General features: G+C 43.9%; 1 protein-coding gene and 1 long non-coding RNA gene across 2 annotated transcripts in view; one reads left to right on the top strand and one right to left on the bottom strand.

The window, feature by feature from the left end:
- Nucleotides 1-19,175, bottom strand: part of FAM131B (family with sequence similarity 131 member B) — a 32,673-nt gene extending 13,498 nt beyond the window's left edge. Inside the window, exons 1-2 of the mRNA XM_066175396.1 lie at nt 18,884-19,175; nt 918-1,027 (exon numbers count right to left, since the gene is read on the bottom strand). Of these exons, the coding sequence (XP_066031493.1) occupies nt 918-1,027; nt 18,884-18,911 (138 nt within the window). The 5' untranslated portion in view covers nt 18,912-19,175. The remainder of the gene's footprint in view (nt 1-917; nt 1,028-18,883) is intronic.
- Nucleotides 19,176-19,777: 602 nt separating this feature from the next.
- On the top strand, nt 19,778-25,422 carry LOC136284921 (uncharacterized). Its single transcript, XR_010719324.1, has 3 exons — nt 19,778-20,578; nt 22,490-22,617; nt 23,989-25,422. It is a non-coding gene; the product is annotated as an uncharacterized lncRNA (long non-coding RNA).
- Nucleotides 25,423-26,634: the final 1,212 nt, after the last annotated feature.

Raw genomic sequence — 26,634 nt, forward strand, 5'->3', positions numbered from 1 at the left:
GGATGGAGACGCTCAGGAAAATTTAGATGACTCATGTTACACCTATGGTATCCATTCATATAAATCAAAATGTTCACTGAGGTGTGGTTTATGCTCATTGACTTTTAGATCTGCTTTGATTTAACTGAATTCTCCATACAAGATTGGGCCCAACAATTTCTGCCAGGACTCCACAAAACTCTGTCTTGGAGTTACTTTCCAAGCTAGCAAGTTACACAAACAAAATAAAATTACATACACATATATGTATACCTATTAACATTTTTCAAGGTTTTGCAAACTGTATGGTATTTGTTAAGCTTATTTGTGAACATCATCTGTGATTCTTCAAGTATTATGCATTTAAAATATATTCTATCTTTCTGCTAGTCGTCATTGCATGCTCTGAACCATACAAAGCTGAAAATTCAGGTATCTAAGAAAGCAGAAGCTGCAATAATTCAATGAACCAGCCCTTAAAATACTGCATGGTAAGTCAATTGTCTGTGAGTTACTAGTGAATGCATCTGTAAAATTTAAAATGCAGACAAATGTGTTTCTTCAAAAGATTTAATGGCTGTGCTGCAGAAGCTGGGACAGACACAGTGCGGGACATTCCAATGTGAATCCCCTATTCAAGGAATGCAGACCTACAGGCTTGTCAGAACTGCCACTGTTTTTCTCATGTTATGTTCCACTCCCATCATGACTGGTTAAAAATCAATTTCATTTGCAAATTCTTACTCACTATGGATCTTGTGAAGGGAGTGACTCAATTCTATTCAGAGCAAGCCAAACTACCCAGGTATGATCCTCAGGAGCTCACTGGCATTCTGGTCCTGTCACAGGAGCCTCAGTGATGCACAACACCCATTTCTGAACTTAGATTTCCAACTTTCTCATCCCCTTGGCTAAGCAGCTCTGGGACAGGCACTCACCTCAGTGGAAGGTCGATGGAAGCTGCTGCCATGCAGTGAACTCGTGCTGTCCATATTGATTTGGTCCACATCTTTCAGTCCCTTCCAGTCTACTGCAATCACCTCGTTTCCTGTGGGAACACATCTGATCAGGCTTCTGAATGCCACTACAATTTGTTCTATCAGTCTTAAGCCAACTCAGCTAAGCAAGCAGGAGAATCACTGAGTTTAAGGCCACAACAGACTCGAATCAGATATTCCATTTTCAATCAGACCACCTGTACCTCATCAACTATTATATTTCTCACAGCTATCTCCATATGAAGACTATGTCACTTGTGTTTTTCTCAGGCATGATGTATGCTTGGCTAAAGTACAGATTCATCCAGTCATGATGTGTGACTGGGAAAGAACCAATTCCTTTAATATCTCCTTTCAATATTAGACCATCATCCCTCAAAAAGGCAATTCACCATTATGGTTTGAATTGGTTGGACATCAGCTTAGAGTTGTTGGAGCCTTTGCTATGCCACCCTCAGCAAGATAAAAGACCTTTTTCATACCTGCCATTACAATTCAAATTTTAAATATCAATAACATAAAATAGAACTGATAAAATTTTATTAAGATTTAAAAAATAAACATTAATAAATTTAAGAAGTGAAACTAAATGCTAAGAAGCACATGTAAGTAGTCAGCCAGGTAACCAGGACTGCTCTGTGCAGTTCAGCAATTTGCCGTGCCTTCAGCCTGTGTGCCATCCTCAAACTCTGGTTAAAGTTATTTGCTCCCACATCATGGAAGAATAATTGTACTGTCCTTAAACCCGAGTCTTCTAGAATCTGTGAAGAAATGTAGCTGTCAGAATGATCATCTATTCCTGGGATCAATTCAGCAAGGTCTAGTCAGTTTGGAATGAATGTGAATGGTTCTACTTTCACGATCTTCTAACATTTTTTTTGCTCTTTATAGCAAATTTCTCCTCCACAGACATATGCAAAGCCCCTTGCTCGTTCTAAGCAGCTCTGACACGTTTATAGCATGCTCATCACTGCACTTCCCCAGTACAAATCTTCTGACAGGTGAAAGATGCTGCCTTCCACCCCAACAGGCCTGCAGGAGCCATGGAGCCACTCAATGGTGGGAAACCTGGAGGCATTCATCAGCTGGAATGCAACATGCAAAAAACCTGATTTTGTCCCCTAAAAATGCTGAACATGGCAATAAGAAAAACACCAGAAAGACAACGATATTTGCATGTTGTGGTGTCCACCACACCTTCACATCTCAAATTTCTGCTTCTGTGCAGGAAGATCCATTAAGGGATATTTTTTCCTTCACATCCAAAGTACGTTTCTGCTCCTCAGGATCATTAGAACCAAGTGCTTTAATAGCATCCCCCATGTGCTCCTAACTAGGCTGAGTAAAGCTGCTGCTCTCTGAGTTGCAGTTCCTTGCAACTCAGGGAACTCAAAAGAAGAAGGATTCCTGTACTGCATGCTACAAAGGTGAGCACAGAGATCAGACACAGCCAGATCTCAGAAGAAGGCAGGACATGGTTATGATGAGCATGACAAACACCACCTCTCGGGGCTGTGATCCTCTTCACTGGGTCTCCTGGCAAGCACATGCATGTATTGGGCCTCACTGAGCTCTTGCTGACTGCACTGGCAACCTTGAGTCCAGCAAAGCAGGAGAGGGAGATCTGGGGATTTCTGTACCCAAGGAAGAGGAGCCAGGCTTAATGGGCCACTTGTGAGTTGCCTGTTGCCTGTTGCCACCATGGCTGGGAACCTCTTACATCTGGGGTCCAAGTAAACCTTCTAGGGCTAGACGTCTCTCTGGCAAAGAGAAGTTTCAGGCAGAGCCGTGAAAGCTCAGTTGACAGCCCCAGGTGTATCAGCTGGAAGGTCTGGCTATGGCTTAGAATGGAATACACTTGAACTCAGTCCCCCTGAATAGGGAAGGGGTAAAGGGAAGAAGGAGGGAGCACTTCCAGGAAGTGCAAACCTAGAGAGGAAGGAGTGGAGGGATTGACTGTGATCAGGGTGAACTGAGCATCCAACAGAGGTCAGCAGGAGGATGAAACTGGTGCAAAGAGCAGAGCAGGAGCCTGTCCCTGCCTACTGGGATCCAGCTGCCTTTTCCTGTCTGTGCTCCTTCCCTCCACCTGCCACCCTGCACACTACAAAGGGAGAGCTGGGGCATTCCTGCCAAGGAGCTGAACAAGACAGGGATGCTGGAGACGCAGGAGAGACATCAACTCTCCAGGGCAGAAGGCAGCCGTACAGAACCCTTCAGTGCAGGTAACAGTGTCACACCTGTTTAATCTCTGTTTACCCAAGGTCTTTTTCCTGTACTCTCAGCTCTTTCTGAGCATCATGCTGTGGCCCTTCTCTAAGTCTAGAGCCACCCTGGCACACACTGCAAGCAGGCTGCAGCACCATGCTGGGCATGCACTGCAAAGACACCTCTGCCCCAGCCAAAGAAAGAGGAGCCTCTTGCCCAGCACATGTGACTTGACAGCCCCAAAGTTCTGCAAACGACACTCAGCCTTTGCTCTCAATGCTGCAAGCCCACTGATGGTTTTCTTGAAGTGTTAGAATGTGGAAAACATTCATAGAACCACACAATGGTTTGGGTTGGGAAGGACTTTAAAATCAACTAGTTTCATCCCCCCTGCCATGGACAAGGACAGTAAAAAATTCCTTCTTATAATCGAATTTAAACCAACCCTTCCATTTTGAAGCCACCTCCCCTGGTGCTATCCCTCCATGCCCTTGTAGAATGTCCCTCTCCAGCTTTCAGGCCCCCTTTAGGTACTGGAAGGTGCTGTAAGGTCTCCCAAGACCTTTCTCTTGTCCAGGCTGAATATTAGTACTATTCTGGCAGACGGTGGCATCAAGTGGTTGAAGAACATTAAACAATTATTTGTCTCAAAGTCCACATCTGTTCTGTAATAGGAGAACTAAAGACTTACAGAATTTTTTTACTACTGTTTCTTTCCAGTTCAAACAGTTCATCTACCTAGTTCAGAGAAAAAGAACGAGTAATTTGTGATTTTGCATGCTCTATAAAGACTGAGTAATTTTTGAAAATAAATTCTTGGTCCAAATAGTTTCACAGGTACTAAGAGAGAAATATATTGAGAGAAAATAACTCCTTAACATCTGTTAAATGGTGTTAAATGCAGCCATATCTGCTGAAAAGTTACATCATCATACACTGTTTGAAAAGAAAATGTCTGTGTTCTAACTGATGTTGGGCCCGCGGCAACATTACTTTCTCTTATTGAAAGTTGGATAAAGGTTAGCGGGTTTTTTCCTCTCCTGGTAGAAATAGCAAGAGCAACATTAACCCATGTTAGAGCAAGACAAGAAAAAAAAGTTCTCCTCTGACAGACGGAAGAAAAGAAACACAGAAATCTAAAAAAAAATATGGAGAGTGAAGTGGGAAAACAGAAACTGAAAGCAGTACTTTGTAAATTAGCATTCTTTTTATCCAGTCTCTTGTCAACCTCTTTCTCCCTGCAATTAGTACAGAGCTTTTTTCTTTTGTAATGGTATGTTTCTTCTCCAATATAATTTCTCTTCTCCATCTTCCATTCCAGCTCCTGCTAATCATCATGACTATTCTATTTGAAATTCTATGATCAATCATCTCTTATAGAATAGTATTTGCTCTTCTCCATACAGAGCTGATAAGAATTTTAAAATGAATGGGTCATAAAGCTAATTTTAAAGTGGAATTTTTACAAACATGCCATCAAATTTCTCATTTAGATGTTCTGATATGAGGTGATGAAAGTTGAAAGATAACTGGTTTCTGATTTCCTTGTCATTGTTTTTGTATGGTATGTGTATAGAAAGGGTATAGAGGGGATTAATTTTCATTGGACTTTTACAAGATGTCTTCATTTTTAAAAAAAATATTATTATTTGGTTTGGGGTTTTTAACATAGATTTCATCCTTGTTTTGGAAGACTCAGTAGATGGCTGAAGAAAAAACTAGGAAGCTGATTTCACGAAGCAGAGAGAGAAAATGAAAGCTGTCGAAACACATTAAGCCACATTATTTCAGATCATGGCTGCTTTGTATTTTTTAACACAAATGAGATAAAAAATAAAGTCTGCAAAAACAGTCCTAAGAAAAAGATGTCTCCATTACAACTGACATAACATTCCAACTCAAGTCATTTAAGCCTTTGGGGGAAAATATCATCCCTCTTTCTCTTACAGTACTGTTACAGTAAAAATCAAGATTTATTTTTAAATCAAGCCTTTCTAAATAATAAAAATGAAAACTATTTAAAGAGGAAAAAACATGGGGAAAAGAGAATATCCTTTTCCCCACTTCTTGCTTTATTTAGGGGGTTTTGGGCATCATAACTCTGGACTCTCAGGAACTAGGGAATGTGTGTAGTAAGCATTCCCAAGCAAAGTGACTATTTTGATGAATGCACTGGAAAAATCCAAAACACCATCTGGATGACTGCACCTCACCTTGCTGATCTATTATTATTACTTTTTTACTATTTCTGTAGCTTGTTTTGCCACATACCTTAATTTACCATGGAGACGCCCAGTTTCTTAGTTGGATAAATTTTCAGTTTCTTTGCATTTCTGTGATCCTAAGAAATTCACATTGTTTTGAATTACTCAAAACTTAATCTAAACAAGCCCATTCTCCTTGGGTCTCCTCTTGACATTTTCTCAACTGCTGTTTCCAGTGTGCATTAATTGATTCTATATTTGGTACCTGTGCCTGCATTTTCTTCATTTACCAAGGTCCATGCCTGAATCAGGCTTCTACACCTATGACTTTAATCTGCATCTATAGCCTTTAATAATCCATTGTGTTGTAACTTCTGTGCTGGATGTTAAACATCATCTCCAATTTGCCTTCTCTATTTTGTGCCACACCAAATAGATGAACAGAGTTTGAGAGTCTTAAATTTTGTTTTTCCCTTCCGAACATCATGCTGGTGAAGATCTACACCATATACCAAATAAGTGTTTGTGTTATTTGGCTTCTGATGTGTCATGCCAATTAACACGAGAAACATTTTAATTAAGCAATGACTTTCCAGCACTGCTATTATCCCCCGTTAGCACACTTTCTTCTGTTTCTCAAATGTTACTTTCCAGCAGAGAGCAGAAACCTTGTCATTTGATACGGGTAGCCGACATTAATGTTGGTAAAGATGAATATTTAGAGTAAATGGTTCAATTATTCTTTTCCATTCCCTTTTTTTTCCCCCCGAACAACTAAGAAAACAACAAATGTAATTGCAGTAATTATGATCAGTCTTTAAATTGTTCTTTCCCTGATACCAATTTTCATGATACTCGTGGGAGTGTGTATCTTTGTCAAACACAACATCATCGCGTCTTGTCAAATGTGGTTGAAATTAAAGCAGTTGAAGCTACTGGGAAGGACTGACAGATGGGTGGCTAGAATAACCATAGAAACCCTCTCCCTCCTTGCCTGTTTTACACAGAGCAAATCAAAGCTATCCAAAAGGGCACCAAGGAAAGGAATAAACCTCTGTCACCAGAGCTGTTCCTGAGGTGAACCTCTGAAGGAAGCACTCAAATTCTCTTAGGTAAAGCTGAGAAATCAATCAGCCCAAGTTACTCACCTAACTCCGCAAGAATCCTAGCTTGTACTGCAGAAGGAATCATAAAAATTAGTTATCTGCTGCTGGCACTTATGAACAGGGTCAATTGTGGAAGAGAAACAGAAAAAAACCCCTGTTTTTGTGGAGGAGACAGAGCTGAACAGTTTGGTGCTCATCAAGGCACAAAAATGTCGTGGTCTCCACAAAACAGATGCCTTTCAAATTTTTGATAAAAAATGGAAACACCTGCAACTCCGACATGTCTGTAAGATTAGGAGTCAGATGGGCAGTTCTCAGGATCATTGCTTTGAATCTGGATAATTTGAGTATTTTTCCAGACCATTCTACCTCTCCCTGCAGGCAGGTCCCTTTCCAGAGCTGTTTAGGAGACAGAATTAATGAACAAAGCCTACATGAACACCTACATTTTTCTTCTTGAGTGGAAACACTGTCAAACCAATACTAAAGGCTACTGCACATCTTTAAGTAAAAGATGAGCAGAGAGCCTAATGCTAGACACAAGCAGCTCTGCTCTGAGAAGCCTTCATGTCATTTGGGCTAAGGAGGTACTGCAAAACGAAACACATACAATTAACACAAACTCAAAAAAACCCAAACCTCAGAGCACTGTCTCATTTGCAGAACAAGTATCAGCCAGCACGAACAGCAGCCATGGGTTTATCCTCATTCTTCACTGCTTCTCTGAAGTGCAGAGAATGTGTCCCCAGGGGCCTCACTCAGCACAGTAAGTATGAAAACGTCAATATGAACCAAGGTAGCAGCCCTCTCTGGCTGGCCTGCAGCCAGCATTACAGAAGTAATAGGCAGCAGGCAGTTTCATACGTTGCTCTCCATACATGTTTAAATTTTAATCCCTCTGTAGCCAGCATGTCACATGGGCACTGTTCTGGAGCACAGGAATACTATTAGACATGCCATCTTTGTGCTGTAGTTTCATTCTTAACAGTGGGGGAGAAGAACCACCCCCAGTGCTCCTCAAGAGTCAGCTAGCAGATCACAATGCACCTTTGGCACGTCAGGGATGCTCCTGGTCCCTCTTCGTGGAATGGACAAAACAAGAGCCTGCTCCAAACACCAGCACATGGGGGCATGGCAGCCTGTGAGTTTTGGGCTCCACTCTCCTTACCTGCCCTGCCTCAGCTGTGGGTTATCACCCCGGCAGACCCAGAGTTTACAGAGAGGTGGCTACACCCTTCTCCACCACAGCCATCGCACACTTGGTCACAGTCCTCACAAAGCATCTGGTTTTGGGACAGCAGCAGTGGTCAAAGACAGGAGGCACCGAGGCTGCTGACTCCCTGTCACCACTCTCCCCAAAAAACAAAGTGTATACCTTAGCCTTTTCCTCATCTTTTGTCACTGTACTTTCCTCCGCATCCAATAAAGGATGAAGCATTCTTCTTAGCCCTCCTTTGGCTACTTATGCATTTACAGAAACATTTTTATTGCATTTTACGGCAATGGTCAGACTAAATTCTGGTTGGTCTTTGGCCTTTCTAATTTTCTCTCTGCACAACCTCACAACACCCTTGTAGTCTTCCTGAATGGCCTGCCCCTTCTTCCAAAGGTGAAACATTCTCTTTATTTCCTGAGTTTCAGACTAAGCTCTCTGTTCAGCCAGGCTGGTCTTCTTCCCCACTGGCTCACCTTTCAGCACATGGGGAGGGCCTGCTTCTGCACCTTTAAGGATACCCTCTTGAAGAATGTCCAGCCTTCCTGGACTCCTCTGCCCTTCAGGACTGCCTCTTACGGGACTCTGTCAAACAGTCTCCTAAACAAGCCAAAGTCTGACCTTTATAAGTCCAAGGTGGCAGTTCTGCTGACTCCCCTACTTACTGCTCCAAGAATCAGAAACTCTCTCATTTTGTGGTGGCTTATGCCCAAGACAGCCTCCAACCACCACATCACCCACAAGTCCTTCTCTGTTCACAAACAACAGGTCCAGCAGGTGCCTTCCCTAGTTGGCTTACTCACCAGCTGTGTCAGGAAATTCTTACACATACTCCAGGAAACACCTAATCTGTTTCCTCTCTGCTGTATTGTATTTCCAGCAGATATCTTGTAAAAGAAACTGTTCCCAGTCCTAGAAAGCCACCACCAGGGCTTCAGGTGTCCTCACCAGACAGAGCTCCACAGCTCCCAAAGCAACTAGGGAAAATGACAAAGAGCTGCTGGCACTGAGACTGCAGGGGCTGAGCTCACCAGGCAGAGCTGCAGGCACTGAATGCCCAGCCCAGGACCTGCTCAGGTGAGGCCACATCTCACCATCACAAACACCATCACAACACCATCACACCGACCTCTAACCCCACCCCATGATTTTCCCTGCTGTGCCTGAGGGCATCCACACCTACACAAGGGGTACTTACTGTTCAAGAGGCCCCTCTGATCTGCAAGGGCTAACCCACTGTCAAGGGAACAGTCACCACTTGCTCTTCCAGGCATACACATCATTTGTTCAACCTCCTCCTTAAACCCAAAACACCCCTTAGACCCATGATGATACATGGTTATAGGACCACTCATTGCCACAAGAGAATGAAGAAACCTGGTGGCCAGTTTCTACTTTGAGCTAATTCAACGGACCATTGGGAATATCAGCTGGAAAAATCCTTCATCAAGCAGAAGGCACAAGTTTCTTCAGAGGATTCCCCGAGTCATGCCTGTTCTGCAGTCAGAGGGAGACTGGCACACCATACATGCCAATCTTCTGTCTCCTCCAGAACTTCTAATTTGGATTCTGGCTGCACTTCTCACATCTTTACTTGTACAGTTTCTCTCCTAAGACCCTCTTAATTCTGGGTTCTCTTTATCAACTATCCTGTTTCTCACCAAGCTGGATACGTCCACCTCCAGGAGGAGGAAATCTCAAGACCCCAGCAAACTAACAGTGCTATTTCTATTCCTGTGCTCTGGGCAGGGCATCACTAGGCAGCATCGACCAGCTCCTGGATGTCACAGAAATACAGTGATGCTCTCCTCACTGTTCCCCCTTGATTCTCTGTTTCCCAGGTTTTAGACTGTTAGTCTGTTCTCTTTTCTTACTATTTTCTTCTTCCCACTCCCCAGTCCTCAGTGATTGGGTTTTTTTCCTCTCTGGTTTCTTTTCTTCATTCTCTTCTTCTTTTGGGAACTGGTGGGAAAGGAGATACTTAGTATTTGTTTGGGCTAGGTGTCAGTTTGTCCTTAAAGTGGGAGTGGATGTATACGAAAGACGGGAAACAATTCAAACACAGAAAACAGCAGCGATATTTTCCCAGAATATTTGTCCTAACCTGTCACAATTTACACCTCAAGTAGTTCCCAAGATAGACACTGCCTCTGTATCTAGTCATCTTTAGAGGATTCATCTGTTCACTTCTAAAATAAAAAAAAAAAGCCTTTTAGTACCCATAGCATCCTATGTCAAGTACTTCCACAACTGAATTCTATGTGTTACATGATGTAGTGCTGACTTTTATTTGCTTTAAACTTGCCATTTGCTAGTTTCATTTGATGTTTAGACTCTGGTTTAATATTTATAATGAAATAGTCTTCCCTCATAATTTCCTTCATGCTGTTCCTATCCCAGAGAAAATTCATGATGTTATAGATATCTGTCATATCCTTAACAATCTCATTTCCATACTGAGAAATCCCTATTTAAATAGCTCCTTTCACATTAGCCACACGATACCTTTGATTGTCTCTCCTGTCCATTTCTGAATCTTTTCCTGTTTGATTATGGCCTTTCAGAAACAGGGTCAACGCAATATAAAGGATCAAAATAAGGGAACCATATGGATAGGTGCATAATATAATGCATAGTATAATGCTGTTTCTCATTTCATTCTCTTATTCTTTTCCTAATTGCTAACATTTGATTGGCATTTTTAGTGGTACTAAGCATTAAGCCACACATTATAACCGCAAGATCTTGTCCCTGCATGGTAACAGTGAACTCAGAACCTCCATCATTGCAAATGTAACTCTAGAATTGCTTTGCCTGTGTGCATCATTTTACATTGATCCACATCAAATTTCACCCATAATTTATGCCATTCGATACCGTGAAATCAAATGACCTATAACTCGATATTGTGAAATCCTTTTTCAAATCACTCGACGCAGTTTTTGCCTGCTCCTCCAAATGATTACTTTATTTTTATACTTTGTTACCTCATTATGTACCCCTCCCCCCTTTTCATGTCATTTATGGATATGCACAAATCTGAAAAAAAATATCCCTGTGGAAAACTGACATTTCATGCTAATCCTTGTTTCCTATCTTCACCCAGCTACTTAAGGAACTTCTCTGACTCAGCAGCAGATTCATGTCTTTTAACAGCCTGGGGTGAGTGACCTCTATAAATGTGCTTTGCAAATCCAAGTTGATTATTGCCACTGGACCTCCTTTGTCCATACTGCTTGTTGACCCCTTCTAAGTCCTATAAATTGTGATATCCACTAACAACACTAGGGTTAACTCTTTCTCAGTACATCTGTCCATGCATGCACTAATTCTGTTCTTCAGAATAATGTTTATTAGCATGCCTCCTAGGCATATCTTGTTTACTAGCTTGCAGTTTTCCAGATCTCAAAATCATTTTAAGAAATGGCATCACATCATCTACCTTTCAATCTTCTTGTATGAAAGGAACTGGAAAGCATTAGATAACAATCTGCAGTTCAGCTCTTTCAGCCTCAAACTTCTCCAAAAGTCTTGCAGGAATACCATCTGACCACTTTTTTGTCTACCTGCTCGACAACCTCACAGAGGCTTTGATTTGAAGCTCATGTGATGCATCTCCAACAAGGCAGAGTTCCACAGAATAAAATTTCACAACTTTTCCCACAATTAACAGATACAAAATCATTGGGTTTTTGAGGCTGGGGGCAGAGGGTGGTGATGTTCTGCTAAGGTCTTAATCCCTCTCAGTCACCTCAAGCCTCTTCAGTAGTAAAACTATGCACTAAGTCCTCTTAATCATTGCAAAAGGCAAGTTATTGTCCTTTTGCAGGCTCTTTGAATAGCTCCTGAAGAAACATTTAATCTGCAGCTTGCCCAGCTTCCTGCCTTCACAGCCTCTTTGATCTTTCTCTGGCTGTCACACCTTTCTGTCACCACCCTGGCCAGTGAACATAAACGACCACTAGCATAAACCCTAAAACTCTTTTTCCCATGTGGAATGTAAATCCACATGCTCACCATTTGGGTCACCAAACTATTTTCTCCAGCACACTTTAGAAATTTTGAACTGAAAATTTCCCCATGAGCCATGTCTGATCAGCATCTGCAAATACAACCACATTCATTTCGGGATATAAAATTATGTTTCATTTAAAAGTCTGGTATACTCCTGGACTTGGGAACGTGTAGCTTATACTCACAGAGAAACATCCTGATAATCTAATATGACCTCCTTAAAATAATGGAGGCTAAATGTATTCCCTTTGTTAATTATACTTTCTGTCGCTGTGCTTGAACTAGAGCACTTTTTAAAATCTCGATTTTATTGTGTTCATGTGACAGAGGGCTCAGTACAACTCTCAGTAAATAATCCTAACAGTTCATTATTTCTACTTTTTGATTTTTGCCTCATTTCCAATCTGAATGTATCTGCCATTCTTCTATCACATCTTAACAGTTTTCTACCAGGTTGAAGAGTCAGATGACTTGCTTCAAACACTTAAAGACTGTAATCAAGTCACATCTGTAAGTTTTTATTCACGGTTCTGTGTTTATTTTCTTGTCATATTTCAGTTTTGCAGTATTTCTCAAAGTGATAATAATAGAATTAGACAAAGTAGATGAAAAATAGTTTTTTTCACAAGTGCCAAATCCAGAGGAAAATATGCTTTTCTCTCCTGCTATTCAATATTCAAGATCAAAGAACCACATCAGCTTCCTTGGCTGCAGCATCTCAGTAGTAGCTGTTGATCTACTGATTACCAGTTCCAATATCTATAAGCTTATTCAGTGTGACTGCTTTCTAACGTAGAGTTCTGGTCCCATAAATACTATTCACCCTCTGCCATTAGATAGATGAACTCCTATTTGGTTAAACTGAAACACACATTGTCTGTCAGTACTTAAAATGAATCAAACTGTTCCATACCAGTGATTTACCCCTTTCATTTGTTACTTTCATTTTTAGCAGCTCTTCCAGTCACTCCAGATACTACCGAGTTTATCAGTATTTTAGACCTCCCTCAGGATCTTGAGCAGTATGATAAAATCACGTAGTACTTGGCAAAATTAGAGCCACAGGTTTTTCAACAATGATTCTTTCCTTGTTAGTATTTTGCTATCTATTGAATTTAGATGCACTTAAAATGTACTGTATTCATATATTAACTAGCTAAGAATCATGTAGTGCTAAGCTGATCACTAGCTGATTAGAGATTGTGTCTTTTACCAATCTCTTATTTTACCTTCATTACCACAATTGTAGGTAAAGGTACTTCTAGCAGGGAAGTACTTGGCTGCAGGGAGACTCATAAAGTCATGAAATTAAGTTAGCTTGACAGGTTCTGTTTTGTATAAGCCCATTCTCACTGTTATATTGTCCTTCTAATATTTTATTGGAAATTTAAACAAATTGATAAAATTAAATACATAGGTCATCTCACAAAACCTTTAAAGTTGTGGTAACACCCCAGCTCTTCACTTGAGACCTTCTTCACTATTTCAAGACCTTATAAAACAAAGCTTTGATTTTTTTATCCAAGAGCTTAAAAACTCATGAGTGTGAATTATCTTGAATCGGTTGTTTCAAGTATCAGTCTAAAATCACAGTTGTTTGCTGTTGGAGAGCATTAAATAAAACTCTATTAACTGAGCTGAAAACTACTTTTTCTACTTCCCCCCAAGAAAGCTGGCCTAAAACATTTATTGATTAGTTCACTACTGCTTCAATACACATCAGTCTATAGAATTAAGACTCCCAGCACTATCATGCTGATGAATTCATTACTTCCATTTTTTCATCAGCTCCTTTGTAATTTCTCTCATAATTCTTTCAATATTACTGTCCATAAGAGTTCACAAAGTCAGTATGCTCTTCCTCAGTTCTGCTCCTCAAATCAAATATGCTGCATTGCACACACACAAAAGTCCTACCTCAATCAGCAACGTGCCACAAAGACTGTTTTCTGTTACTAACGTGTGTTTCTGACACACACCTTGCACAAGTTTTTTTAGGACTGTTTCCTTATTAAGCCAGGCTTATGCAATCATGCTCTTAGCTAGCCTCTCCCCACCACAACTTTGAAACCACTCACCTGTATTTCAGAAACCCTGACAAGAGAGGGAGGTCTCAGAGATCACCTGTTTGTACGCCCTTTAGCACAACTGGCCACTAGGTCTGGGAGATGGTCTCGGTTCAGACTCTTACTGGCAGAAACAAGTTCTCATCCCTGAGCTCTTTACTTGAGTTTCTAAAAGTGATCAATTGAGAACTGCTCAAAAGAGGAAAAGCCAGACTGGGAAGAAATACAAGTAGTGAAGTGAGACCAACCACAAAGCAATCTGATCTGGAAGGTGTCCCTTTGTCCCTCTGTTCTGTTTGTCTCTATCCCTAGTAAGAGAGGAACAAGATACCCAGATGCCCCTTTTCATGTATGCCCACTCTTTTACTGACATCAACTACAGTTTCTACATGGAGCTCTGTGCTCCTTCCCCTTCCACCTGTGTGCATGCAACTCAATGAAAATATCCCTACTCTCATGACTCAGTTTCCTTGTGCATCACCATTTCCTTTCTGAGGCTTCTCCATCTCTTTATTCCTTTTTACTGACTCACTCAGATGTTGAAGGTGAAGGAGGGTGTATCACACCTTGATACATACTTGATATGTGTGAGGTATGTATGCAGAGTGGATGTCTCACTTTTTCATGCTCCAAGTGCATAGACCACACTTGCCATTCCAGATCTCATTCCACACACCGACAGATCTGTGGGGGGAATAAGTAAGGAGAAAAATGCAGGGGATGTTCACTGCTTGCTCCAGCTGCTTTACCCCTCTCCTGTCAGCCTCCTACCCTGCTCCCACTCTGTTGAATCTAAAGTGGCTGGATTAGGAGTGGGTGGTCTTTCGCTCCATCTCTCCTGCTGTGGGTGCTATGAGCCACTCATTTACACTCAGCATAGATCACCCAGTGGGAAAGCAACGTGAAGTATGCAGTCCTGCCTCTGACAGGACACTGACCATTCCTTGTGAGGGGGAGCCCAGCAAGCCAGGTACCTGGCTTTGGCAGCTCTCATCTGACCCAGAGACTGAGCAATTAAGAGCTCTGCCTTTTCCAGTCTGCATGGTCAGTGACTGATGCTGGGTGCACCAGCCTGGCTGTCACTTGGGCTGCTTCTTGCAAAACTGCCAGACCAAAACCACACGGAGAGGACTTCAGCTGGCAGCTGGGGTTATCATGGTGAGGAATCCTGTGACACTCTCAGTAGTTCAAGGAAAGTGGTGATGGGGGCAACATGTAGAAGTGTACTAATGACATGTTGGAGACCTCGGCTCCTCTGGCAGAGCAAGTGGGTCCCACCTGACTCAGAGAGGCAACCACTCCAGGGTTTAGACCCTAAGCATAGGATCACAGGATAACTGGGTTGGAAGGTGCCTCCTGAGGTGCAAGCTCCAGCTCAAAGCAGAGTCAGCTGTGAGGTTAGATTACTCAGGGCTTTATCCAGTCTGGTCTTGAAAACCTCAACGCATGGATACTGAGCAACCTCTCTGGGAAAACCCTTACAGTGCTTGACACTTCTCACAGTCAAAAAGCTTTTCCTGAAACTCAATGTGAGCAATTCTAGTTTCTCTTCTCTCACACTCCAGAAGTACTATTAGTTTGTAATGTCTTGGAATATTTTCCCACCATTTTACATCACGTTCACAAAATATGTTTGCTGCAGGCTTCTGTGCAAAGACATGAGAGAAATCAGAGAAATCACCGGAAAAAAAGAGACAGCAGTCTTGGGCTTAAGAGGCTTGAGCTTTCTACTAATTTAGTCCATTTAAGGAATTAGGAGATACCTTGCCACATTAATCAGAACAGCCAGTGTTAGGAGATGTCTAAGCTGTAGTCAAAGGTACACTTGCAATGCATTCTGACACCTAAGCAGACCTGAAACCCTAAACTTGGCTAACTCAGTTACTGACAACAATCAAGCTGATCTTTGGCATTTAGCTGGTTGGCACTCAAATATCTGCAAGTTCCTAGCTGGATTTTACAGCCTTATCCTTCCAGCAACCTCAGCAAAAATTCTCCCAAAAATTGGGAAACTGAGACCCAGCTACGACGAGAGTTGCTAGGCAGCTCTCTAGGAACTATGATGGGGTATCACCAATACACAGACATGACTTGCAGCCATTACCAGAGGAAGAAGCCACCTCGAGTTCTCATTGTGTAATTGCTATCATGCCATGTTACACAGAGCACATGTATGACATTGAGATGTGACTGTGGAGAAGTTGATTGGATATCAGCTTATCATTTTAAGATCACTTTTCAGCTTTTTCCATACCATAGGAAATCAAAATGTGATCATTCCCATTCTGGCATCCTCTGTAAAATTTAAAGATGCTCTATGACTCTATTTCAAATTATCACATATGGAGCTGCTCTGTTATGACCCTCTCAATTACTTTTCCCCAGGGAGAAATAACCAGAAAACTCATATTTAGGAAAGAAAATGTAAAGTTGCACATCACTAAACATGTGCAAACTATGACATCTAACTAGATCATAGTAAAACATCCCTGCGGGAGATGAAGAAATCATGTGGCTTGCTTAAAATTGGAATGGAAAAAGGCCCGGAGCAAGCTCAGGGCACAATCCTGCACTGGCCCTTGTGTGGTGAATAAACTAAATGTGACTGATTATGAGCTTTCTATCACTAATTAAAACCTCTTGAATTCTGAGTTCAAAATCTGCTCCATGCAAATTCCAAGGTAAAACCAATATAAACATAGCATTCCTTTCTCTAGGACCTACCTGGTCTTGGAAAGGCAATACAGAGCCTGTACACTGAACTAATTCTAAAAATCTAACCAGATACACTTGGAAGAGAGAACACAAAGCTCTGCTCACGCTAGGATGCTAGTTTCCAACCACATCCTAGAGCTCAGACATAGTACTTCAAAGCACTGATTTCCCGAAATATGTCTGAAGAATCCTCTCAATAACTCTAGGAAGGCTGGAGCCAAAAATCTAGGCTGCCAAGTAGGAATTGTTCTGAACAAAATTCCTTACGTGGAGTAGTCCAAATAAAACTCAAGGATCCCACCATCAATAAATCCAGCCTCTAGGACTGACAAGAGAATAAGCCCTGCTAAAGCAAAGCAGTGTAAAAGTTTCACTCGAAGCAGGCATCAGGCAGTATTACTACATTCATATCTGACTCCCACAGGGACAAGAATCATAGTTGTGCAATCCCCCTCAGCGCACGCCTTCATAACACCAGGGCAAGAAAAACTCCTCACTTAACGGTATAAATAGGTGCCCAAAGTCCACTGAGCTATCACCATCAAGAATGAACACACATCACACCAACCAAAAACCGCTATCGTATGAGAAGTCAGACGTCTGTGCCACTAAGGTCTGTACTGAAGGACTGCAATTTGCAGACAAAGTGAATTTTCAGATATCATTATCCCATCGACATAGCATAGATGCTATTTTCTGTTTTCATCTATGCCCACACAACTGTATGACATTTATAAATATATATAAAAACACATACATAATCTCATATGAGAATGACACTTGAAACAGCTCATTTGTACCAGGGGTTTTTCTGTATCACAGATTCCAAGTGACAGATCATAAAAACACTGCCATGCACAGAAACAAACACCTGTAGTTTGTACAACAGCTTTAACCACATTTTGGAGTGGAGAGTGGATGTTACTAAATGCATGTTTGCTCTTTATTTCAACAGCATTGTGGTAAGAGAGACCAAGAATTAGCGCTGCCAGTTCAGACACACATCGATAAAAGGTATATCAATAATTACCCAGCTAACAGGATAATAATGTCCTCGGCAGTGTGGGTGTGCGGAGGATAGGGGGCAAGGCAGGAGATGGAGGCAATACATGCCCTGATATGCTGTAAAGACAGTGATCCAGGTGAGCTTGAAGAATCTCAAGGGAAATATTGCAGTGATCTTTGCCATGTGGACACGTAAGAGAATTCTCTAGGTCATAAGGACATTTGAGACTGCTAAGAGACATAGGCTAGATATGGGAATTAATTCCCAAAGTAGAAACCGGATTCTGTAGTTTAAAGTTTTCTGCTGCAGGAGTAGATGGTTCCCTGCAAGTGCTCACAAAGGGCTTTCCAACTGGGACAAGAAGTGTCACAGCACCAGGCTTTGACACAGCCCCTCAGATTTACTCTGGGGTGACACAGTCCCTCCGTCTGGGGTGGTGCTGCAATTCTGATGTCCTCAGAGGTCTCATTTTCCCACAGATCCCCTTGTGCTCTTGGGAGGGACAGAGCAGACCGGCTTGGGAGAGAGATGTACTGCCAAACGAACTCCGTTTTGCTCTCAGAGATTCTTTCGGCATATTATTATATATCCGCATGTAACTGATAGAGCTGTACCTGTGGTTTGCACAGAAGAAAAATTTCCTGAAGGGAAGAATATGTGCCCAGAATGCTGTGTTTACCTGTAGATACCTGTGCTTAAAGATCAAGGGACCTCTTGGTATCTGCGTGTGTGTAGGAGGGGAGAGCTGGGTTACATAGCCTGAAGGCTTGGGATCTTTCGGTTAAAAATGTGCATGGCGTGGCCCAGTGAAAGGATGCGATCCCTCCCCGCGTCCCCTCGCAATAGCTCCGCGAGAGGGAAGGGATTCGGTTTCGTTTGCTCTTCTCCATTGAAGTCTACGCAAGGGGAAGGGGGAGACAAGAAGACGTGCAGATCATGCAACGTTATGTATCCTCGGATAACAATAAACCCTTACCGAGCGAAGGAGGCAGCCGCCGGCCGCCTGATCCCGCTTCGGGAGGCACGGCACGGCACGCCCCGCACCCACCCCCTTCTCCGGAGGCGCCGCACTGACCCACATGTTCGGCGACCTTTCGTCACGGGTGACACGGGCAGACGACCCCCGGCCCCGGGCACGTCCCGCTGCCCCGCTGCCAGCACCTAGGCCAGCGGCTCCGCGGAGCCCCGCCACGCCACGGGAGACCGAGGTGGGGAAGGGTCGCAGGCAGCTAATGGCGCTGCACGGGCAGCCGGGAGGGGGGCTGCGAGGGGTGACCCGCCACCCGCCGTGCCGGGGGCTGCCGTGCCGGTACGACCGAGCGGGGGCCGCGGCTGCCCGAGCATCCTCTGGCGCCGTCCCCGCCAACGCCTTACCCACGGTGCGGGATCCGATGCAGCCCATCACTCCGGGGGGGCTCCAGGGAGAGGCGGCAGCCTCAGCAGCGAGTAGGCGGAGAAGGCAGGGAGCGGCGGAGGTCGGAAAGGAGCCGGTCCCTTCAGCGGGAGACGCCGGGGTGGCCCAGCGGGGACCGGCGCGGGGTCATGGTCAGGTAGGAGCGCGGGGTGCCCCGGCCGGGGCGAGGCGGGGAGCCCGCGGGCCAGGCTGTCATCTGCCCCCGCCGCGCCTCCGCGCTTTGTTCCGCGCCCCGCGCGGCTCGCCGTCCGCCGCCGCGTCCCCGCCGGTGCCGCCGCCGAGCCCCCGCTGCCCGCCCGCCCCCCGCTCCCGGCTCCCCGACGGGGGGCGGGCTGAGATTGGGTAAACAGCTCGGCCCGGCAGCGCCGCACCGATTGGCTGCCGCCCTCCGCGGCCCGGGGAGGGGAGGCAGCGCCGGCCGGGCCGGGCCGCCCCTCGGCCCGCGGGGAGCGCGGGACCGGCCGGCGGCGGGGCGGAGGCGAGGGACCCCGGCGGGCGGGCGGGCAGGACGGGACAGGTGCGGGCGGCGCGGGATGCGCACGGAGCCGGGGGGCGGCGCGGGGACCCACCCGCCCGCCTTGGGAGCGGGGCGGGGCGGGCACAGGTGAGCGGCGGGCGGTGCCGCAGGCCGGGAGCGGAGGGGGGAGGCGGGTGGACAGCGGGCGCGTCCCCGTAAGAGTAAAGCGAGTGGTGACGGCGGGAGGTGGGTGAGCAGGGGTCGTGTCTCCGTAAGAAGCAGCATTAGCAGCGATGGATGGATGGATGGATGGATGGATGGATGGATGGATGGATGGATGGATGGATGGATGGATGGATGGATGGATGGATGGATGGATGGATGGATGGATGGATGGATGGATGGGGGCGGGCGCGGTTTCCCGGTAACTACACTTGCGGACCCGACTCAGTTACCGGCAGCCCCCCAGCGGCCATGCCGCGCCTCCCCCGGGGCGCGCCCGGCGCGCTCCCGCCCGACTGAGCCGGCCCGGCGCGGTGCCGGTGCGGTCCGGCCGCAGCCCTGCCTACCGGGACTGCAGGAGCTGCCGAGGGGCAGGCGAGCCGCCCCAGCAGCGATACGGCGGGAGGAGGGTGGTTCCCCGCGGTTCGATCTGCCCCCGGGGCGGGCTCCGGGCCCCGGGGCTCAGGCGTGCGGCGCTGCCCGGCCTCTGCCCCTGGCCCGCATAACCGGGAAGGAAGCAAGCCCAGCCTTGAGGATGATCGCTGAGGCCTTTCCCACGTCCTCCCCGCGAACATAGCAGTGAGGAGGGATCTCTGCAGATGGAGAAGGTGCAGTTAGGTCAGCTCCCTTCACAGCCCAGATTCTTCTCACCTGATGGCACCAGCAACAGGCAGTGCTCTCCTGGCCCGCGTCCCCAGCACCACGGACTCTCCCCAGTCCGCTCCTTCCACCTCCACGCTCTGAAATGCTCACAGTATCTCCCTGGCCCTTTGTGGCTCCTTCGCCCAAAAAGCCTCTCTGATCTCGCCAGCATCCTTCCACCCATCTCTAGTAATGGCAAATTGAATTTTGCTGATCCCATATGAGCCATTTTGATCTCATCCTCGTGCTTGGAAAATTCAGTTTTTGTCAGCATTGCTGAGAAGTCACTCAAGACAGCTGATCAGTCTTCATTTACAACAGTACCAAAGAACAGGTAAGTTCATTCATTTTTCCATTCACAACTTACAGTCAGCCTACAGAAGGAAAAAAATAAGGAAAAAAGGACTTCAGACAGAACATATTTTGCCTGACCCTCTGAAACAATAAGCAGGAAGTCTACTCTGATAAAGTCCATTTACAAAATAAAATCTACATAGGAAAGACAAAGGCAGAAAAAAAAACCCAAACAAAACACTGTCTGAATATATGCAGCTACTTTATCTTTTTTCTTCTTCATGATATTGAAGCTATTACTATGTATGGTGAACGTGATGCTGCTGAATTGCAGATTTACAGTCTCCTCCTCTCTGGTGCCCGAGGCCCGTCTGTTGTGCTGTTACAATGCTTATATCACTGGGTACAAGGCATTAGATCTCTGCTGTGGATTAAGTTTTTCCACAGTTAGAATTCTTTCCCTATTTCACTCCTTCCACCTCCCCCATATATTTCCAAACCTATCAGGTTTTATCTCGTTTTTCTGAATGACTTGCTAAAGATACTTTTCCCAACATGTCTATACTCTTCTAACCTAGGTTGTAAAAATACTGGGACACAATAGGTCTGGCAGTATGTTAACCAGAGGTATTTCAGCATCTCTAAAAAGCAGATCTCTGGGCTAAAAATGCAAGGAAAAGGGAAACAAAAGCAGATTGCAACGGGAAGAGTGGTATATTAAGACACAAGTCCTGTTTTTGGTAAATGTTTTGTAAATTGGTGGCTACCCAGCCAACTGTTGTCACCCACAGTCTCCTGTGGACTGATCAATCAGGACAGCTGTCCTCAGCAGCTTCACCAAACCCCACCAAACAGCATTTGCACCTCACCCTGGCCTGAGAAGACGTATTACTGACACAGCTGTGGGCAATTTCTTCTGCTCAGAGAGTCTGGTTTCATTTTAATCCCCTTCTCCTTCTCACCCACCCACCAAATCTAAATCTGTTCCTCTGAACTTTCTTTCTGCACTGAGTGAACTCTGCTGTGGTTTCCTTTTCAGTGAAGATTTCAGACAAGTCACATTGACTCTTCTTTCTTTATTCTCCCTGAGCTTGTCTATCACTTTATCTCAAGCTCAAAGTCATTTCCCAAGTCCTAGCAAATGCACATTTGGCTTTCCTTTCATTAAGCTACAATATCATCTACATCAACCTGCTCTGCCTCAGGGTGTGATTCCACAGGCAGGTGAGCAAGACCTAGCACTTACCCTGCCTGAAAAGCTGCTTTCCAGTTCTTCATGGGTTTGTCTGCTGCTGCATTAGTGAGGTGGTAGTTTATACAGGATCTGGCAAGCACCCATGCTGCTGCCAGACATGCACAGCAGAAAAAAATGGACAGGAAAGAAGGATTACACCCAAGTGTCCATTCATTCACTCCACAGAACTATTGGTCTGTCTTGTGGGTGTCTCGCATGTCCTGATGCCACCAGCTCCCTCATTTTTTTAATTTGAAATCAATATCACTTAGCTGCTGGAAGCAATACCTGTCTTGGCACCTGCAGCCATGCCTCATCTCTCATTTCTAATATCGTCAGTCTAATGAAAGGATAGACTCTTCACCATCTTTTGGTTCTTAATCACACCTTTATTTATTATGTTTACATAATATTATGTGTTATTTATATTTACATAAATCTCCATATTTAAAGTTAATTTCATTCTCATTAGAAGTTGAGAAGATTTTGTTAAGACTCAGCTTTCACCCAGTTGCTCAGCCCTTCTGTACAGTAGGTTCTGTGCAATAGGGAATTCATCATCAGAGAACAGTTTCTAGTTTTTCTCGAGCCAATAACAAACTTTCTAAAATCAGTTAAAATGTTTATCATATTGTACCATAAGAAAAGTTGGTATTTTACATTTTGAAGAAATACATGGTTTAATAAGAATATGGTTTCATAAGAATTATCTCGTAGGAGGAAGTGACTCTCTGAACAAGGGACTGAAACAGCGTAAATCTAACTGTCCCCCACAGTTTTTGTCCTTGCACTTCCTGAGCAACAGTATTCCCACTGCTGCTGAAAGCTCCTGCAAGGAACTGGAGGTAAATGATAGAACATAAATGGGTTTGTTTTCTTTGAAATACACTTTCTGACAGGCTATGTATATTTTCTCTGAGCATTGTGGGTTCTTAAATGATGAGGCTACAATTTCATGTAGGAAATTGTGCACCGAATTTGTTTGCTAAATGATGATTTAAATGCTGGTCTGAAAGATCTTCATAAATGTAAATTTTCATACAGGTTTGGGAGAGGGAGATATTTAAATACCTAGAGAGAAACATGGATAGATCTTTTTACATAGCTGTGTATCTCAGAAGGAAGGAGCAGTAGGAAACAGCCCCTTGCAACCTCCTAATTTATTTGTATGATGGGAGAAATTATGTGCCCCTCTGTTTATTGCAGATCTGAAAACCTCCCCTTCCACAGCCCCTGCTGTGAGGGGTGTGCTGGCAAAAGGGAAGGAATGTTTGACCTGTTGTGTTCTGTCGGTTACTGCCATTAGCAACTTCTGTTTGCAAAACAAGAGCTTCAGTGCTGCCCAAAGTAGGTCAAGGATGCTGCTGGAGGAAGTGCAACATAAAGATCCCTTGACTTCCTTCTTCCTCCATTTCTGCAGTTTTGCCATGAATGCAACAGAGAAATTGAGATACCATATTCAATAAGCATGTGCTCCTAGGTGAGGACCACCTATTTCTGGGGTTGTATGCCAGGGTGAATTGGGAACACACAAGGATCCACACCTCCAATGGTCTCTTCCCCCCATGCCTGCACACAGGATGGTCACTATAAGTCTGGGCAGGGATGGGTGGGGAGGAAAAGAGAATTCCAGAAAACATAAAAATAGTCACCTTGTGACTGATAGAGGGGCTGATAACAGCTCAGAGCAAAGCAGTTTTAGAACTAGTCTAGTTCTTAGCAATTTGTTCTAAACCTACCCTGAGGCGTCCATCATAACCCTGAAGACCAGCTTATGCTGTAAATTATTAATTGTTTGTCTGTGTTTTAAGAGACAGCTGTTCAACAGCGTTCATCTTTTCTATAAGCCATTGATGAATCTATTAAACCTGTTTTACCAGATGTTCCCTATATCTCTATATGAATATAAAGATCTTATAAATTATAAATACTGGAACAGCATCTTCCAAAGAAACACTGCTTATAAAATCCAAAGCTATTGTCACTGTCTTACCTGCTGAGTAAATTTATTCTTTTCATCAATTAATTATCACGGATGCAGATTATGTCACAGTAGGTAATGTGCCCCTGTCATCTTCCTTTGCTACCACTAAAACCAGCTAAAATTAAAAGAAAAAACCAATATAAATCTTGCCAATTAATGTCCCACTTTCAAGTAAACATCACCAAGCACCAAATAATGCAAAATGTCTTCCTTTTGTCTATTCTGTCCTCAGAGGTGTCATTGGCAACCATGTCTGTCATCCCATGAAAAGACTCTGGAAAATGAATGTCCACCTTCTCCTTCTCAGATCCTTTTTTAAATCCTTATGTAATATCTTGTGACCAGCTACCATCACAGAAGACATGGAGAAACTTCCTACATGCTTCTTGCAAGATGTATCTTCAGCTGTGGAAAATATGCAGAGGCCTATGAAGTTCATCAGTAGGAGATGTTTACAAAAATAGTATCTGTATCAGATCTATAGAGGCAGGAATTGTCCTCCAGGGACGGTTGCTCCAATATGCTTCACTGCTGGCCTTCTGCCACTGGCAGTTTGGATTCCCCAGTAAAAGCTACTTCTGGCAGAGATCTCAGTAATTGCTTCATAGAAGTAATGTAGTAGATGCCATAAGAGTTAATTCTACATCAAGCTGTATTAGCTACTGATAGGATTTTCATGTGGACCGAAAAGGAAATGAGATAGCAAAATGACTCATGCAGTTCTTTCTTCAGAGCTCCTTTGCTGCAGAAGACAAACGGAAAGGTTTTTTTATGAGGTTTTAAAGAATGAAAAAAAGCTGTGCCAATGTAGTTCAGATCCTGAAAGTGGTGCAACTTATCTCACGTAAGTGAAAGGCTGGGTCCTTTCAAGCTGAGAAAATATTTGAGGCTGTGTGAATCAACTGAAGGGACAACAGGTGGAGAGAGGTAGGATATGTTTGCATTTCATATTGTGATATAAGCTCATGCTTACCTACACTCACATCCCAGCAAACTTGATCTTGTTCTTCCTGCACTCAGAGACCATGAAGAAATTTGGGGCAGCATCTCTCTCAATGCTGAGATAAAACTAATCAATCCACATCCTCAAAAGTGCATTTATCAAAAACTCCTCCTGGGTATTTTGTCCTATATTGCTGAAGAGATATAATGGTGAGCACCAAAATATTTTCTCCTCTTCTCTTCATAGTGGATTCTCAAATTGGCCTGTGCTGCCACAGTAGAGACACATGCTTGGGACATCCTGATTTCATCTATTGGAAACTGAACATTTGACAGTGTCCCAAATCTTACTCAGAGGACTTAAATATTCTGATGTTCGCCAGATACCTTAAAAACTTACTTGTTTGAACAGAAGATGAAAAAAAAAATTCCAAAACAAATTAGAATTTCTACAGTGGGGAGGTATGTCTTTCCAACACATAAAGCCCTGGGAAGGAGTGGGCCACCTGTAACTTAACAACAGAGAGGACTCACATGCATGCTTTGCTGCAAGATCCCTGTTGTGTGACCTTGCTTAATTTGGCAATATTTTATTAAAATGCAATCAGCTTTCTGTATAACACCTGGGTTTGAGGTATTGGTACAGAAATAAACGTTCAATGGTCAAGTATTCACCATTCTTTTCTTACCTTACCTTAATATTTGCCTTCCATGAGTTTTTTTCTTAAGAATTTGTGGCTTCATGGTTTTTCAGAGCAACAATACTGGTTTGCAGACTTTTAGCAAGTGTAATATTCTCTCAGCACCTTCATCCCTGTTTGGTTTTTACCCAGAGTCATGCAGAAGTGTCATGCTGAGTTCTAGATACATTAAGATCTCATTTTTGTGCAGTTCTCATTTCAAGACTTTGTAGAAGACATAGGAAGGGAATTTACCATCTGGAGCTGTGGTGGTACAGCTTGCTCTGCTGGCATCTCCCCCTCGCCTTTGTAGCACAGTGACCTACTGCATGTGACCATGAATCACCTGCCACTCCAGCAGGAGACCCGGCACTCCCTGGAACTGCAGCTCAGCACCAAAGAATTAGCAAGTCTAGGCTGCCTCATCTGTCACAAACTTCACCCACTCAGCAACACCCTCCTGGCAAGTATCTTTCATAAATCCATTCTGCATCCTCGTATGTCCTTACCTTGTGTCTGAGCCAGCTAAATGCCTGCTCACACAGAGTGAGACTGAAGGTAGGCTGGGCCATGCTCTGAAATTCCAGTTTCTTCTGCCATGTCCTGGGACTTTTCCAGCAGCAAGTGAAATGGGAAAATCAGTGGGTTCAGATAAGGGACTCTTTCCCACTCCCTCCCTACCTTGGCTCAGTAGATGCCAATGAGTGAGGAGGAAAAAAGAAAGGAACTTCCAGGAGTGTGAAAAAGGAATTTGTTGAACCTCTGGCAGTGACTCTGAGAATGTGATGGTTCCTCATCATCAGGTAGGTAGTGACAAGAGGGGAGGTCTGAGGAGATTGCTTTGGAAGGTCAAAAAGGCTACTTGATTTGCATTCAAAAAAGACACACCCCCAATGATATAAATGTGAGATTTTTATTAGGGTGAAAATATCTTTGGTACGGTCTGAGTATTATATTGCCTTTTTTTAAACATTTACTTCATCCTCTACTGCATGTCTCATTTCGCAGCAGTGAAGCATACAGCAGCTCCTTCTCCTAAATGTCAGTTGAATCTATACTAGTGGTGTTGCTCAAACTGCATTTTTAAAAATAATCTGCAAGCAGTTAATGTGCTTTTTAAATTCCCAGTGTTATGTAAAAAGGCACAATATTTTTAGCCTTACAAAATACCAGTTGTCATCTCCTCACTCTCTCCCTTTGATATATTGGAGATGGGGGCCTAGAAGCTCAGAGAAACTGTGGGTACTAACTGTTTT

Source organism: Chamaea fasciata, unplaced genomic scaffold (assembly GCF_029207755.1).
Source record: "Chamaea fasciata isolate MVZ Bird 193981 ecotype frontalis unplaced genomic scaffold, bChaFas1.0.hap1 SCAF_2, whole genome shotgun sequence".
NCBI lineage: Eukaryota > Metazoa > Chordata > Aves > Passeriformes > Sylviidae > Chamaea > Chamaea fasciata.